Source organism: Oncorhynchus tshawytscha, linkage group LG25 (assembly GCF_018296145.1).
Source record: "Oncorhynchus tshawytscha isolate Ot180627B linkage group LG25, Otsh_v2.0, whole genome shotgun sequence".
Lineage (NCBI taxonomy): Eukaryota > Metazoa > Chordata > Actinopteri > Salmoniformes > Salmonidae > Oncorhynchus > Oncorhynchus tshawytscha.
This window is the reverse complement of record NC_056453.1, coordinates 39,651,376-39,669,500: the sequence shown is the minus strand read 5'-3', so window position 1 is coordinate 39,669,500 and position 18,125 is coordinate 39,651,376. Positions and strand designations below refer to the sequence as shown.

The following is an 18,125-nucleotide window of genomic DNA, read 5'->3' as shown; positions in this document are numbered from 1 at the left end:
GAGTATTTAAAGCTCTGTATTTCGTGGCATCGAGATCAGCCTCAGACATATTTATCATGTCGTTTTCACTTTCATACTTTAGTAGGGCAACACATTCCTAGACTGGAGAAAAATGATTTGATTAAAACACAGTGTAACATAAATAAAGCATGGGCACATTTGTGTTACTAACTCTGGTCAAAACTATTTACTCTAGTTCTGGTCTACTTGTGTGTAGCATAACACATTTCTCAAATTCCATCTCCTCCCTTTACAACCTGAAATAACAATACTGCAGTATAAAAAAAAAAAAACATACAACCAAACCCGTGAAGGAATTCCCTCAGATTCCCAGGGGGCTGCAAGGCAGCATCCTACTTCCTAAAAAGGAAGTGTCTTAAAAAGAAAGAATCAAGGAAGTTGTTCTGTTTCAGACCTCATGTAAACATTCTATCTTGCAGTGTTTTATCGTCTATAAGCAAAGATAATTAAATCAAAGATCCTGAAATATACAAGATTTAAATCTCGAATTTAAACCTTATTTCAGAAGTTTTAATATAATCATCTTTGATATTTAATGAATCTCTCATTTAGGCTAGGATGTCTGACATGTCTGTGAAATGCAGAGTCAGAATTCAGTAGTTAGTTCCATGTAGGGTAAAATACATGGAGTTGAAGAGTACACTGCGTCCCTCGAACACTGCACTAACATCATATAATCACTACTCACTACAGGATTACTGCCATATAGCTGAATGCAGCCATTTCAGTTCCTCTCCAGGATTACTGCCATATAGCTGAATGCAGCCATTTCAGTTCCTCTCCAGGATTACTGACATATAGCTGAATGCAGCCATTTCAGTTCCTCTCCAGGATTACTGACATATAGCTGAATGCAGCCATTTCAGTTCCTCTCCAGGATTACTGCCATTTAGCTGAATGCAGCCATTTCAGTTCCTCTCCAGGATTACTGCCATGTAGCTGAATGCAGCCATTTCAGTTCCTCTCCAGGATTACTGCCATGTAGCTGAATGCAGCCATTTCAGTTCCTCTCCAGGATTACTGCCATTTAGCTGAATGCAGCCATTTCAGTTCCTCTCCAGGATTACTGCCATGTAGCTGAATGCAGCCATTTCAGTTCCTCTCCAGGATTACTGCCATGTAGCTGAATGCAGCCATTTCAGTTCCTCTCCAGGATCACTGCTATATAGCTGAATGCAGCCATTTCAGTTATTCTCCGGGATTACTGCTATGTAGCTGAATGCAGCCATTTCAGTTCTTCTCCGGGATTACTGCCATATAGCTGAATGCAGCCATTTCAGTTCCTCTCCAGGATCACTGCTATATAGCTGAATGCAGCCATTTCAGTTCCTCTCCAGGATTACTGCTATGTAGCTGAATGCAGCCATTTCAGTTCTTCTCCGGGATTACTGCTATGTAGCTGAATGTAGCCATTTCAGTTCCTCTCCAGGATTACTGCTATGTAGCTGAATGCAGCCATTTCAGTTCTTCTCCGGGATTACTGCCATATAGCTGAATGCAGCCATTTCAGTTCCTCTCCAGGATCACTGCTATATAGCATCATGTAGCGTGCAAGCAACTGCAAATCACCATTATTTTGCAGTATCTTTCCATGATACCACTCTTACTTAGATGGATCCATAATAATGTGATCATCCAAAAGGCCCATAGAGAATGGATACGCTATAGAATAGGCCTAGATGACAGTACACCAGGAGGCCCATCTCTCTCTAGGAAGGCATGCCTGCAGGTAAGATAACCAACAGAGAAGAAGAGTCCGTTCTAGATATAGAAATCAAAGGAAAGCAGCAGGCCACCCCAAGGTCCTGTGGGACTATAGGGAATAGGTTACAATTTGAGACATAACCTTCCTTCTTACTCTCTCTCTCTCTATACCTCTCTCTCTCTCTATACCTCTCTCTCTCTATACCTCTCTCTCTCTATACCTCTCTCTCTCTATACCTCTCTCTCTCTCTCTATACCCCTCTCTCTCTCTATATTCCCCCTCTCTCTCTCTATACCCCTCTCTCTCTCTCTCTCTATACCCCTCTCTCTCTCTCTCTATACTATCTCTCTCTCTCTATACCCCTCTATCTCTCTCTATACCTCTCTCTCTCTCTATACCCTCTCTCTCTCTCTCTCTATACCTCTCTCTCTCCTCTATACCTCTCTCTATACCTCTCTCTCTATACCTCCTCTCTCTCTCTCTATACCTCTCTCTCTCTCTATACCCCTCTCTCTCTCTATACCTCTCTCTATACTCTCTCTCTCTCTATACCTCTCTCTCTCTATACCTCTCTCTCTCTATACCTCTCTCTCTCTCTCTATCCTCTCTCTCGCTCTATACCTCTCTCTATACCTCTCTCTCTCTCTATACCTCTCTCTATACCTCTCTCTCGCTCTATACCTCTCTATACCTCTCTCTCTCTATACCTCTCTCTCTCTCTATACCTCTCTCTCTCTATATATCTCTCTCTATACCTCTCTCTCTCTATATCTCTCTCTATACCTCTCTCTCTCTCTCTATACCTCTCTCTCTCTCTATACCTCTCTCTCGCTCTTTACCTCTCTCTCTCTATACCTCTCTCTCTCTATACCTCTCTCGCTCTATACCTCTCTCTCGCTCTATACCTCTCTCTCTCTATATCTCTCTCTCTATACCTCTCTCTCGCTCTATACCTCTCTCTCTCTCTATATCTCTCTCTATACCTCTCTCGCTCTATACCTCTCTCTCTCTATACCTCTCTCTCTCTCTATACCTCTCTCTCGCTCTATACCTCTCTCTCTCTCTATACCTCTCTCTCGCTCTATACCTCTCTCTCTATACCTCTCTCTCTCTATACCTCTCTCTCGCTCTATACCTCTCTCTCTCTCTATACCTCTCTCTCTCTATACCTCTCTCTCTCTATACCTCTCTCTCGCTCTATACCTCTCTCTCTCTATACCTCTCTCTCTCTATACCTCTCTCTCCTCTATACCTCTCTCTCTCTCTATACCTCTCTCTCTCTCTATACCTCTCTCTCTCTATACCTCTCTCTCTATACCTCTCTCTCTCTCTATACCTCTCTCTCTCTCTATACCTCTCTCTCGCTCTATACCTCTCTCTCTCTCTATACCTCTCTCTCTCTCTATACCTCTCTCTCTCTCTCTCTCTCTATACCTCTCTCTCTCTATACCTCTCTCTCTCTATACCTCTCTCTCTATACCTCTCTCTCTATACCTCTCTCTCTATACCTCTCTCTCTCTATACCTCTCTCTCTCTATACCTCTCTCTCGCTCTATACCTCTCTCTCGCTCTATACCTCTCTCTCTCTCTATACCTCTCTCTCTCTCTATACCTCTCTCTCGCTCTATACCTCTCTCTCTCTATACCTCTCTCTCTCTCTATACCTCTCTCTCTCTCTATACCTCTCTCTATACCTCTCTCTCGCTCTCTACCTCTCTCTCGCTCTCTACCTCTCTCTCGCTCTCTTACTCACTACAGCTGATAGAAGAACGGAAAGACACTGTCTGTCCACACAGACCTGATACAGCACTGTTGATAGGGTTGTATTTAGTTCCTACTCAAACATGTCTGGTGGCATGAGTAAGTGTTAAGTGTTTGCACATTTCATTGTTATATCTATGGTGAAGTAAACAGATGCATACTGTGCTCCCATGATGCCGTGCTGTCGTTTGCTGTATCAGGAATTGTCCTGATATTGCTGAAAGCATTCTTTAGAATGCAGTGTTTAATTGCTATATTGTAATTACTTCGCCACTATGGCCTATTTATTACCTTACCTCCCTTATCTTACCTCATTTGCAAACACTGTATACAGACTTTTTCTATTGTGTTATTGACTGTATGTTTGTTTATTCCAGGTGTAACTCTGTTGTTGTTGTTGGTCACACTGATTTTGCTTTATCTTGGCCAGGTCACAGTTGTAAATGAGAACTTGTTCTCAACTGGTCAACCTGGATAAATAAAAGGTGAAATAAAAATAAATAAATAAAAGATGCTTTGAGAAAAGGCTCTTTTGAAGCCTCAACACTACTCTGTCTGTACAAAGGCCTTGCAATGCCATGGATAGCTAACACCTGACACCACCTGGTGGTGAAATGTACTAAATACAATAGGTTGAAATAATTGAGGAAATTCGACACTCACTATCATGCACCAATTAGAACCTGTACTACATTATTATACCGGGAAATTATTACGGGAGGACTTTCAAAATGTTGTTTTGTATCAAATGTAAATCTTACAAGCTTCTTAAGTTAAACCGTTGTGTCGTTTTAACTCAGCTAGCCACCCCATCTTCACTAAACTCTATCACCTTTGTATACTTGGTACTGTACAGAGGTAGCATGATATATATCTCTGTAGGTATCACTGCATGTCTTGGATTTGGTCAATGTTTGTTACTCATTCCGTCTCAAGTTCTCTGGTGAAACCCGGAACCGGATGATGTAACCGTGGGGACCTCAGCTCTGAGTATGTAATTCCTGCCATGGCTGATGCGTTTTCCACACCCCTCCTTTCCCACACTTTCCCCTCGATAACATATTCCCAAAGCTAGCTGTTAAAACAAAAATAACACGATGGGTCAGGGACAGCTGCCGTGGTGCTGCTAGCTTCCTGTGAGGAGGGCTTCCACTGATCCCTACACTGCTCGTCAAGTTCTCCAGCACACACACACACACACACACACAGAGCAGTGAGTGTCAAGTCCCACAACAGTTGTCATGACTTCCCTACCAGGCTGAAGAAAAGGTAAGCCCCCTCTTCTCCCCACTCTAACTCACCACTCAGACCTTTAAATGATCTGGAGAGACAAAGTGGGAGAGACAGAGATCATTGTGCATAGTAAGTATTAGAATATAGTCATGGACTAGGTATGAAATAAATATGTAAAAGAGTTTTCGCTAAATAACCCAAAATAATAGTAAAGCTAATGTAATTCATTGTGTGAAAAACCGTGACAAATTAAAATAAAGATTCTGTGTTACAAGCAGATAATATTTCTTGCCAATAGAGATGGGATTAGTCTTTCAACAGCTGCAATGCAACACTAACATGTCTCCTTTTATGGGTTGAATGGAATGAGTTGGAAAACTCAGGTTCACTACTATAGGCCTCTCATCAGGCACTAATAACACTGAAGAATTCCAAAAACATAGGCTAAATGTTTTGCCATTAACTGACTAACCTCGCCACAGGCTAATAGCTACCACATACAGTAGAAGCATTGGTTCACCAGAAAGAGAGCCGGCTGGTGGACAAGACTGTCAACTGACTGACACCTACAAAACCACACGAATCGTCTGTTATTAACAAGACCTGTAATTGGAGATATGAAGCATTCCTTTCATCCAGGTGACAAATTTAAGGCAAAACTCTAGCCTTAATTACGTTTAAATGGCCATCGGGTAAAAGATCTCAAACCTTGTGGTTCAAGGTTAACCACCGGTCCATTCAGATTCCAGATTCATGACTAGGTCGAGGCTCCTGCGTGGTGAGGATCGTGTGTGGGTGTTGTGGGTGGATTAAGGTGGTGTATGTTATTAGGTAGTATGGTAACCACAGTACAAGCAGTCACTGGTGAGTCACTGGAAGGAGATCTTCCCCACATTTGCTACAGTAGACGTTCAAGGTTAGAAGTTGGAACTGTTTTGTAATAACATTAGATTTGTGAGTAATATAAAAGTTATTTATTGTTGCCCCTTTTTGAAAAAGACAGAAGTACAAAAATATGTTAACATTTCAGTAGTTAAAATACTTATATTCCTATATGTACAATTATACAACATGATATAGTGTCTATAACAGACCCTGAGGAGGTCATTTCTGTGGGTACATAGACCCTGAGGAGGTCATTTCTGTGGGTACATAGACCCTGAGGAGGTCATTTCTGTGGGTACATAGACCCTGAGGAGGTCATTTCTGTGGGTACATAGACCCCGAGGAGGTCATTTCTGTGGGTACATAGACCCCGAGGAGGTCATTTCTGTGGGTACATAGACCCTGAGGAGGTCATTTCTGGAGGTACATAGACCTGTCATTTCTGTGGGTACATAGACCCTGAGGAGGTCATTTCTGTGGGTACATAGACCCTGAGGAGGTCATTTCTGTGAACACCCCTAGACCCTGAGGAGGTCATTTCTGTGGGTACATAGACCCTGAGGAGGTCATTTCTGTGGGTACATAGACCCTGAGGAGGTCATTTCTGTGGGTACATAGACCCTGAGGAGGTCATTTCTGTGGGTACATAGACCCTGAGGAGGTCATTTCTGTGGGTACATAGACCCTGAGGAGGTCATTTCTGTGGGTACATAGACCCTGAGGAGGTCATTTCTGTGGGTACATAGACCCTGAGGAGGTCATTTCTGTGGGTACATAGACCCTGAGGAGGTCATTTCTGTGGGTACATAGACCCTGAGGAGGTCATTTCTGTGGGTACATAGACCCCGAGGAGGTAATTTCTGTTTCGGGTACATAGACCCTGAGGAGGTAATTTCTGTGGGTACATAGACCCTGAGGAGGTCATTTCTGTGGGTACATAGACCCTGAGGAGGTCATTTCTGTGGGTACATAGACCCTGAGGAGGTCATTTCTGTGGGTACATAGACCCTGAGGAGGTCATTTCTGTGGGTACATAGACCCTGAGGAGGTCATTTCTGTGGGTACATAGACCCTGAGGAGGTCATTTCTGTGGGTACATAGACCCTGAGGAGGTCATTTCTGTGGGTACATAGACCCTGAGGCGATGGAGGATAAGCCTGTTTTTTCTTCTATCCACTTGTTGTAGTTGGTCACTGCTGTGTACACGCCTGGTCGTAAGGTTCTAGAACACCCCTCGCCCCAACTGACGATTCCAAAAAGGAACATTCGATTATCCACCTCGCACACCATGGGTCCTCCGGAATCACCCTGGGAAAGAAAGACAAATACTGTATAATATATGGAGAGACATATTTTTTTTTTTATTGTTTTTGCTCTGTAGCCAAGGATTTGAAGTGGTACAATGACTATGAGTGTCAGCTTTAATTTGAGTTTATTTTCATTTTTCGAAATTACAGCACTTTTTGTACATAGTTCCCCCACTTTAGGTAACCAAAGGTATTAGGACTAATTTACTTATATGTGTAGTAAAGTAGTCAAAAGTTAAGGATTTTGTCTCATATTCCTAGTATCAATGGCTGCAAGTGTGTGACTCTACAAATGTGTTGGATGCATTTGCAGTTTGTTTTGGTTGTGTTTCAGATTATTTTGTGCCCAATAGAAATTAAATGGTAAATAATGTATTGTGTCATTTTGGAGTCACTTTTTAGAATATGCTTCTAAAGACTTCTACGTTAATGTGAATGCTATGCTACAATGGTTACGGATAATCATTAATCCATCGTGAAGGATAATGAGTGAGAAAGTTACAAAGGCACAAATATCATACCCCCAAGACATGCTAACCTCTCACCATTACAATAACAGGGGAGGTTAGCATTTTATATCATACCCCCAAGACATGCTAACCTCTCACCATTACAATAACAGGGGAGGTTAGCATTTTATATCATACCCCCAAGACATGCTAACCTCTCACCATTACCAATAACAAGGGAGGTTAGCATATTATATCATACCCCAAAGACATGCTAACCTCAGCATTACAATAACAGTGGAGGTTAGCATTTTATATCATACCCCCAGGACATGCTAACCTCTCACCATTACCAATAACAGGGGAGGTTAGCATTTTATATCATACCCCCAGGACATGCTAACCTCTCACCATTACCAATAACAGGGGAGGTTAGCATATTATATCATACCCCCAGGACATGCTAACCTCTCACCATTACAATAACAGGGGAGGTTAGCATATTATATCATACCCCCAGGACATGCTAACCTCTCACCATTACAATAACAGGGGAGGTTAGCATATTATATCATACCCCCAGGACATGCTAACCTCTCACCATTACAATAACAGGGGAGGTTAGCATATTATATCATACCCCCAGGACATGCTAACCTCTCACCATTACAATAACAGGGGAGGGTTTGCATTTTAGGGGGTTATGATATCTATGATAACTTTCTCACTCATCATTATTCACAAGTAATTCATCATATTTTTTTTAGGTACAGTAATACCGTACTCTAAATACAGAATATTTCTCATGGAGAAAGAATATCCTTATTATATTGTTCTTAAATGTCGTTCTGTTTTTACTTTGAATGAAAAATTTTTTCCCCCAAATATATATGAACTGCTGAGGAGAAATTGTAATGTCATGTCACTTCTGCATATCATACCTTGCACGCATCTTGACTCCAGTCCGGTCTCCCAGCACAGAACATGTTTTCTGTGACCAGGTTTCCGTAGTACGCCTTATCTGAGCAGACGTCATGGGCCAAAATGTTTACCGTTGCCTCCCTCAGGTACTGTGAATTGTACCATAAACCTTAATGAAGAAAGGGACATAACGTAAGAAAGGTACTCAACAGGTAAATAACAATCTGTTAGGTAGGGCATGAAAACAAGTCCATTTATCATGGGAAATGGAAATGGATCATATCAAGTGATTGATACATTTAAAATAAGAGGTCTAGGATAGTATTGAAAAAGTGTCTCAGACTCAGAGCTCTGTATTTCATTATAATGAATATTATATGGACCTGATCCTAGCTCAGCACTCCTACTCAGGGGTGGCAGGTAGCTGAGCGCTCAGAGAAGACAGGCCAACAACCGGAGAAACCAGGTTTGCTGGTTAAAATCCCAGCTCAGAAAAATCTGGTGCGTAGTATCATCTTATATATGCTTATGCTTCTACACCTGCATTGCTTGCCGTTTGGGGTTTTAGGCTGGGTTTCTGTACAGCACTTTGAGATATCAGCTGATGTACGAAGGGCTATATAAATACATTTGATTTGATTTAAATGTGATATACCATTGCCTTCTATTGTGCCCTTGAGCAAGGCACTTAACCACCTATAATTACTCCAGGGGGGCGGTGCAATGTGCCCGACCCATTGCTTCCAGCACTTCAGGGGGTGTATGTGTGTCTCAGAGGGTTGTGAGCACATTTCTATTCTCTGTAAGTTAATGGACAAATAAGGCACATCTCGTCTTCTCACATGCGCGTGTCTTCTCACATGCGCGTGTCTTCTCACATGCGCGTGTCTTCTCACATGCGCGTGTCTTCTCACATGCGCGTGTCTTCTCACATGCGCGTGTCTTCTCACATGCGCGTGTCTTCTCACATGCGCGTGTCTTCTCACATGCGCGTGTCTTCTCACATGCGCGTGTCTTCTCACATGCGCGTGTCTTCTCACATGCGCGTGTCTTCTCACATGCGCGTGTCTTCTCCTGCTCTGAGATGCTTTATGAACACGGGCCCTGGTATGTTGTAGATGATCCTCCTTACCCTCCTTCTGTCTTCCGTAGCCAGCTATCTCACAGGAGGATCCCGCGCCGAGGGCCTGGCGTGCCGGGGGCAGGCAGACCGTCCTCACAGAGCTGCTCTCCACTGCACACTGACCATCTACAGCCTTTAACTTCAGTAGAGCTGTATGAGGAAAACACATCAACCACTCTGCGTTGTTATCATGACACTCTCAAATACTATGACACGTATACTGAAGTTTCAAACTTCACATTCACAGAATGTAGAATACAGACTCAACAAATCAATACCACAGTGAGATTGGAATTCATTCGCCTATTACCAGATCTGTTTGTGCCGTCTGTACCAACTCTTCTGGTCATTGTCTGTACCAACTCTTCTGGTCATTGGCGTGAGAGGATTTGGCACAGACAGCGCAAACAGATGGGACATAAAAGCAGTGTTTCATTCGTACCGATGTCATTGTTGAAGTTGCCTTCGCTGTTTTCGAACTCTGCGTGCACGATGACCTCTTCCACCTGAAAGGTCTGTTCTTTGGTGTCGTCAGTCTCATTGATGGCACTCTTCCCCAGGGTGACGAAGAGGCTGCAGGCTTTAGTTTGAGAGCTGTGTGTGGAAACCCAAACATTTGTTTTTACACTGCTGCTTCTCGCTGTTTTTTATCTACGCATAGTCACTTTACCCCTTCCTACATATAGTGATTTACCTCGACGAACCTGTACCCCCGCACTTTGGTGTTGAATGTATTGGCTGGTGCAATCACATATCCCCTTTAATGGATTAACTATTTACTGCACTGGGATAAATCAGGGTTTCTCGGTAGTCTTAAACAAATCTACTTTGAAACAAAATGGCAGACAGTCCTCACCGAGCTGCTCTCCACTGCACACTGACCATCTACACCTCACACACATGGTTATGGGCTTAAAAAAGAAGACATCTTTACCACAAAGATTTTTTATTCTTTTTTACCTTTATTTAACTAGGCAAGCCAGTTAAGAACAAATTCTTATTTTCAATGACGGCCTAGGAACAGTGGGTTAACTGCCTGTTCAGGGGCAGAACGACAGATTTGTCGGCAGACCTTGTCAGCTCGGGGATTTGAACTTGCAACCTTCCGGTTACTAGTCCAACGCTCTAACCACTAGGCTACCCTGCCGCCCCGATGTAGAGATGTAGAGATATAGAGTTGAAATGTATTAATGTTGAGTTTGTATCCTAATATTAAACTTTATATACACACATCCCAGAAGACTGAAATATAACAAAACAGTTGGACATAGAAACACCCGATTTTCGGCGTAAAATATAAATGGGCCACCCGAGTATTCATAGGCGCTGCACCACCATGGTCTGAGGCGCTGCACTGCAGTGTCACAAGAGATCCTGGTTCGAGTCCAGGCTCTGTCACAGCACACCGCCACCGGGAGACCCATGGGGCAGGACACAATTGGCCCTAGTGTCGTCCGGGTTAGGGGAGGGTTTGGCCGGCAGGGATGTTCTTGTCCCATCGCACTCTAGTGACTTCTGTGGTGGGCTGGGAGCAGTGCGCGCTGACACGGCCCCCAGTATGGTGTTTCCTCCGACACATTGGTGCGGCTGGCTTCCGGGTTAAGCGGGCATTGTGTCAAGAAGCAGTGCTGCTTGGTTGGGTCGTGTTCGACCTTTGCCTCTCCCGAGTCCGAACGACAGTTGCGTCAATGAGACAAGACAAACTACCAATTGGATACCACGAAAAAGGGGTAAAAAGTCAAACATTTACAAGTAATTATGTTAATTAATTATGTTAATTAGTTATGAAACATATGCATAACATTCCACCCATAAGGCCACCAGGTCATTTAACTCCAGGAAACTGGCGCTAAAGTACGATCTTATATTATTTTATCAGCCAGAAACAACATCTGACGAGGGGCCCGGGTCCTATCATAAAGGACACTGGTACTGTTACCATTCACTGGCTTGTTACCATTGAGAAATGTCAGCGCTGCCTCTTACAGTACCTGTCAGGGAAGCAATGGGCAGCAGACAGAACCCAGCAGGGAGAGATCAGACTTCCCCCACAGCGGAACACGTTCTCTTTAGACTGACGGCTCCTCCAGAATATGGCAGCCATCCACGGGTGGGATTCCACAGCGGCAACTGTCCCTCCTACGATCTTCATCTGCTTCCTGGTACGCTGGCCACACGTGGACTCTGTCAGACTGGACGCTGTGACAGGGGAACCAAACCAATTGCAATGAAAACAAGACTGAAAGAGCATTGGGAAAATGTTAAGTTGCTTTAATGTATATTCTTTCATGTATATTTCATGTATATTCATATTGCTATATGAATTGAACAGAATGAGCATGGAAGAAGGATAGTTACATATTATATTTAGAATTATATTAATTTTGTACGGTAGCAAGACCAAGCAAATTGATCTCACCTGTGTCTGGTACAGTGGGCTCAGTGGGCTCAGTGGGCTCAGTGGGCTCAGTGGGCTCAGTGGGCAGATCATCAAGTGGACCTGCAAGATGTTGTGAAGTTGATACCACTATACATTACAGCCCAAAATAACGTTGTAATACCATGGTGATAGTATGGATACATGTCAATCAAAACCTTCAAGTGATGAAACAATCAAAACAACCGTTAATGGGAGAGAGAGAGAATGAAAAGAAGGTAAATGTACCTGTCTCCACAGGTACGCCACAGCGAGGGATATCACAGTATTCCTGTACCTGCTCCACACCCTTCATTACATAACACCACGGACGACGTCTGTACTCCAGATTCCTGAAGTTAAAAAAACATGGATTTCCTCATAACGCGCTGCACATTTGCATTTACGACTAACTGTTGAGGGAAACATCTGAACAGTCCAATCTCAAATGGCACCCTATTCCCTATATTGTGACCTGGTCAAAAGTAGTGCCCTACAGTATATAGGGGGCCCTGGTCAAAAGTAGTGCCCTACAGTATATAGGAGGCCCTGGTCAAAAGTAGTGCCCTACAGTATATAGGGGGCCCTGGTCAAAAGTAGTGCCCTACAGTATATAGGGGGCCCTGGTCAAAAATAGTGCCCTACAGTATATAGGGGGCCCTGGTCAAAAGTAGTGCCCTACAGTATATAGGAGGCCCTGGTCAAAAGTAGTGCCCTACAGTATATAGGGGGCCCTGGTCAAAAGTAGTGCCCTACAGTATATAGGGGGCCCTGGTCAAAAGTAGTGCCCTACAGTATATAGGGGCCCTGGTCAAAAGTAGTGCCCTACAGTATATAGGGGCCCTGGTCAAAAGTAGTGCCCTACAGTATATAGGGGGCCCTGGTCAAAAGTAGTGCCCTACAGTATATAGGGGGCCCTGGTCAAAAGTAGTGCCCTACAGTATATAGGGGCCCTGGTCAAAAGTAGTGCACTACAGTATATAGGGGGCCCTGGTCAAAAGTAGCGCACTATAGAGGGGGCCCTGGTCAAAAGTAGTGCACTATAGAGGGGGCCCTGGTCAAAAGTAGTGCACTATATAGGGATTAGGGTGCCATTTGAGAGTGGGATAAAGGCCTCTACCTGCAGTAGTTGTGCCTCCCGGAGTAGACGTCAGACACCATCAGGCGTTTTCTGGTGTCCAGGTCCCACCCCACACACCTGCGCCCACTCTCTGACTGAGACACTTTGCCTCTGTAGTACATCCCAGTTCCCGTGTAGCAGGCGGCTGCTGTATCTGAGGGAAAATACAAAATAATGAATCATATTGATCGATTGACTGATTGATTATGTTGTCCTTCGTTGTCCTTCATGAGGAAATTATTTCCACAGCTCAACAAGTTAGATATGCACACACACACACACACACACACACACACACACACACACACACACACAAAATAATGAATCACACATTGATTATGTTGTCACACACACACACACACACACACACACACACACACACACACACACACACACACACACACACACACACACACACACACACACACACACACACACACACACACACACACACACACTCTGTGTGTGTGTGTGTGTGTGTTAGAGCGTCCAGTCGTTTGTATGTGGAGAGCACAGCTGTACTCCCACCAGCAGATAGATGGATCCAGTGAATGGTCCAATACACACACACACACGTCACATAGAATCTTAACAAGAAAAGGTTTCTTCCCCCCCATCAATTCAAAGTGTCAGAGGTACAGTAATTGTTAAGTGTCTAAATGTAAAAGAGTGTTTCTTACCTAACTCACAGTGTTTACCACCGTAACCAACTGTGCATAAGCAGAACATGTGTTCTCCGGACAGGGCAGGGACAGAGGTGCCACCATGACGACAGAGGCCACCTAGAAACAGTAACAGGTGAATACATTTAAATAAATAAAAACTATTAAAAGAGTGAGAAGCTCTGTGTACACGTGGTAAAGATATATTTGATTGTTGTATATTTGGTTGACGTAGAGCTGGATTGAGCTCGATGTACCTGATCTTTTTCGGTAGGGGAAATTAGAAATCTGTCTTTTCTGTCTCAGCAAGCCCTGTGAAGAACAGAAATCCGTTATGAAAAAGCATTGTGGTACGATACAGCATTGTCTCTACACGGATGCAGTATTGTTATGGACATCAGACAAATACATGGTTATGTTCAGTGGTGTAAAGTACTTTAGTAAAATACTTGAAAGTACTACTTAAGTCTGTTTTTTGTTTCTTCCGTACTTTACTATTTATATTTTTTTGACAACTTTTACTTTACTAAATTCCTAAAGTGAAATAATGTATTTTTTACTCCATGCATTTCCCCTGACACCCAAAAGTACTTGTTACATTTTGAATGCTTAGCAGGACAGGAAAATGGTCCAATTCACACACGTATCAAGGTAATATCCCTGGTCATCCCTACTGCCTCTGATCTGACAGACTCACTAAACACACATGCTTCCTTTGTAAATTATGTCTGAGTGTTGGCGTGTGCCCCTGGCTATCGCTACATTTAAAAAAAAAGAAAATGGTGCCGTCTCGTTTCCAGACGGATTATATAAGGATTTTTAAATTATTTATTTATACTTTTACTTTTGATACTTAAGTATATTTAAAACCAAATACTTTTAGACTTTTACTCAAGTAGTATTTTACTGGGTGACTTTCAGTTTTACTTTAGTCATTTTCTATTAAAATATCTTTACTTTTACTCCAGTATGACGATTGGATACCTTTTCCACCACTGACCATGTTTTACATTCCTCTGACAAATACAGGAATCATTCCTGTAACTTTGATTAATGAATCTTAAAATACTAATAGACATGGCAAAACAAATGTGCTGCAATGTAAAACACAACTACAGTTTTTTAACTCCTTACCGTCTCACTCTGTGACACCCCTGCCAGGGTGGCTGTCAAAAACAGCAGCAAAATAATCCTTCCCATCTCTCTCTCTCTGTTGGGTAAAGTATCTGTTGTACTTCTTGCACAAAGAGTTTGGAGAAATCGTGTGGTTCAGGACTTGCAGTGTTTCTCAGTAGTACTCCTCGGATCTCATGGAAGGGCAAAATGTTTCTCTGCTGCTTATATAGAGTGAGGAACAGATGTGATTGGTTAGAAAGAAGCTCGTTGACAGGTTGGGCATGTCTAAACCGTGTGAAGAAACACCGTGGGATTATCACAGGAAGACACAATCCTTATTGATGATTCATGTTTGATTCTACAGAATGAGCAGCACTCGACAACTGTCAGGAAACATGCCAAAACACATGTTGATGATTACGAACAGATGTAAATCAGTTCACTGAATACTGTTATGCACTATGGACTGAATATCTGAAGACCATATTAAGTAGAATAAAAACAGATGTAAATCAGTTCACTGAATACTGTTATGCACTATGGACTGAATATCTGCAGACCATATTAAGTAGAATAAAAACAGATGTAAATCAGTTCACTGAATACTGTTATGCACTATGGACTGAATATCTAAGACCATATTAAGTAGAATAATGACATATCCCTTTATCAGTCTGTTTTTCTTCAGGTTCCTTTCGAAAAAAAACCAAACCTCTGTTTGGTTTTCCCAACCGGTGACTGTAGAACTAGTCACACCAGTGAAACCATGACAACCACCTAACCGATACCAGTTTGGCAACTGGCAGTTTGGCAATGGCCACAGCCGAAATGATGTTGAGCATTTCTTTTATTCCACTCCACGACATCAAAGAAAATTCTGTTTGGATCCAGGCTGGCTAACCTCAAACAAAATAAGTTTTTTAGAATATGTAAACTGGTGGAACGAAGGCATTCAAACACAGGAAATTAAACTCTTTAGTGTTGTTTATGAGGTTGCTGCATGATTGTAAACATATTTCCATAGGCCACAAAATGTCAAAACAATCCACTCCAACATCTAAAAGGAGTAATTTTTTTAAAATGTATCATATTGAAAGAGTTATTCAGCCCAACTTTATCATTTGTTGCAGATGTGATCTGCAAGATCACTGCATATCTTGCATACTGTCACAGTTTTCCTCCTCTTCGTCTGAAGAAGAGAGGCGAGAAGGATCAGAGGACCAATATGCGTCGTGGTAAGTGTCCATGGTTTTAATAGGAAACATCAAACAGCCCTGTCTGGTGCTAGAAACAATCACCCACAAAATACCCAAAGAATATGGCTGCCTAAATATGGTTCCCAATCAGAGACAACGATGAACACCTGCCTCTGACTGAGAACCAATCCAGGCAACCATAGACTTACCTAGACACCTAAAAGAACACAACCCCATAAATCTACAAAAAACCCTAGACAAGACAAAACACATAAATCACCCATGTCACACCCTGGCCTAACCAAAATAAAGAAAACAAAGATAACTAAGGCCAGGGCGTGGCACGTACCTATTCAAATTTTCTGGAATGATGGGTAACATACACTGAGTGTACAAAACATTGGACCTGACACCTGATATTTCTATGACATAGACTGACCAGGTGAATCCAGGTGAAAACTATGATCCTTTGTTGATGTTACCTGTTAAATCACCTACAATCGGTGTAAATAGAAGGGTGGAGACAGGTTAAAGGAGGATTTTTAAGCCTTGAGATAATTGAGACATGGAATGTGTATTTGTGCCATTCAGAGGGTGATTTAAGTGCCTTTGATCGTGGTACGGTAGTAGGTGCCAGGTGCAACGGTTTGAGTGTGTCAAGAACTGCAACGCTGCTGGGTTTTTAATGCTCAAACATGTCCCTTGTGTATCAAGAATTATCCACCACCCAAAGGACATCCAGCCAACTTGAGAAATTAAAGCCAGCAGTCTGCACTTTAACCTGGTAGTAAGTTAAAGCCAGCAGTCTGCACTTTAACCTGGTAGTAAGTTAAAGCCGGCAGTCTGCACTTTAACCTGGTAGTAAGTTAAAGCTGGCAGTCTGCACTTTAACCTGGTAGTAAGTTAAAGCCAGCAGTCTGCACATTAACCTGGTAGTAAGTTAAAGCCAGCAGTCTGCACTTTAACCTGGTAGTAAGTTAAAGCCGGCAGTCTGCACTTTAACCTGGTAGTAAGTTAAAGCCAGCAGTCTGCACATTAACCTGGTAGTAAGTTAAAGCCAGCAGTCTGCACTTTAACCTGGTAGTAAGTTAAAGCCGGCAGTCTGCACTTTAACCTGGTAGTAAGTTAAAGCCAGCAGTCTGCACTTTAACCTGGTAGTTAAAGTTAAAAAGCCAGCAGTCTGCACTTTAACCTGGTAGTAAGTTAAAGCCAGCAGTCTGCACTTTAACCTGGTAGTAAGTTAAAGCCAGCAGTCTGCACTTTAACCTGGTAGTAAGTTAAAGCCGGCAGTCTGCACTTTAACCTGGTAGTAAGTTAAAGCCAGCAGTCTGCACTTTAACCTGGTAGTAAGTTAAAGCCAGCAGTCTGCACTTTAACCTGGTAGTAAGTTAAAGCCAGCAGTCTGCACTTTAACCTGGTAGTAAGTTAAAGCTGGCAGTCTGCATATTAACCTGGTAGTAAGTTAAAGCCGGCAGTCTGCACTTTAACCTGGTAGTAAGTTAAAGCTGGCAGTCTGCACATTAACCTGGTAGTAAGTTAAAGCCAGCAATCTGCACTTTAACCTGGTAGTAAGTTAAAGCCAGCAGTCTGCACTTTAACCTGGTAGTAAGTTAAAGCCAGCAGTCTGCACTTTAACCTGGTAGTAAGTTAAAGATGGCAGTCTGCACATTAACCTGGTAGTAAGTTAAAGCCAGCAGTCTGCACTTTAATCTCCTAGTATAATTTCAAATCCAAAGTGATGGAGTATAGAGCCAAAACAACAAAACACAAAGTGGGTAAAACAGTATGTTAACATTATTAAAGTGACCAGGGTTCAATGACTCGATGTCCATAGGGCAGCAGTCTCCAAGGTGCAGGGTAGAATACCAGCAGGTAGCCAGCTAGAACAGTGACTAAGTTCAGGGCTGGGTACTGGGTGGAGGCCGACTAGTGATGATTGTTTAACAGTCTGATAGCCTGGAGATAGAAGCTGTTTATCAATCTCTCTGTCCCATGATGCACCTGTACTGTCTCCACCTTCTAGGTGGAAGCAGTGAACAGGCAGCTGCTCGGATGGCTGAGGTCCTTCATGATTTTCTGGGCCTTCCTGTGACACCAGGTGCTGTAGATGTCCTGGAGAGCAGGCAGTGTGCCCCCGGTGATGCGTTGGGTTGACCGCACCACCCATGGTAGAGACCTGCTAATGCAGGCGGTGCATTTCTTGTACCACC

The 18,125-nt window shown here is 42.9% G+C and overlaps 1 protein-coding gene and 1 long non-coding RNA gene across 2 annotated transcripts; one reads left to right on the top strand and one right to left on the bottom strand.

Annotated features, from left to right (window-relative positions):
• The first annotated feature begins 5,817 nt into the window (after nucleotides 1–5,817).
• On the top strand, nucleotides 5,818–6,165 carry LOC121840740. The gene is made up of 3 exons (XR_006079869.1): nucleotides 5,818–6,015; nucleotides 6,073–6,104; nucleotides 6,139–6,165. It is a non-coding gene; the product is annotated as an uncharacterized LOC121840740 (long non-coding RNA).
• Nucleotides 6,166–6,342: 177 nt separating this feature from the next.
• plaub (plasminogen activator, urokinase b) lies at nucleotides 6,343–14,934 on the bottom strand. Its single transcript, XM_042305747.1, has 11 exons — nucleotides 14,738–14,934; nucleotides 13,861–13,915; nucleotides 13,622–13,723; nucleotides 12,942–13,095; nucleotides 12,071–12,174; nucleotides 11,825–11,905; nucleotides 11,397–11,604; nucleotides 9,848–9,999; nucleotides 9,415–9,555; nucleotides 8,303–8,451; nucleotides 6,343–6,913 (listed from the first exon to the last, which is right to left on the bottom strand). Exons 1-11 carry the CDS (start codon nucleotides 14,801–14,803, stop codon nucleotides 6,719–6,721), a joined length of 1,407 nt encoding a protein of 468 aa, XP_042161681.1. The 5' UTR covers nucleotides 14,804–14,934; the 3' UTR covers nucleotides 6,343–6,718.
• Between the last annotated feature and the right edge of the window lie 3,191 nt (nucleotides 14,935–18,125).

Bases quoted from the DNA above. Each gene is read 5' to 3' on its own strand.
- plaub (XM_042305747.1), bottom strand. From the start codon at position 14,803: ATGGGAAGGATTATTTTGCTGCTGTTTTTGACAGCCACCCTGGCAGGG. The intron at 13,096-13,621 runs GTAAGAAACACT...ATTTTCCCTCAG, and splicing joins TGGTAAACACTGTGAGTTAG to ATACAGCAGCCGCCTGCTAC. The intron at 8,452-9,414 runs GTAAGGAGGATC...TTCTTCATTAAG, and splicing joins CTACGGAAGACAGAAGGAGG to GTTTATGGTACAATTCACAG.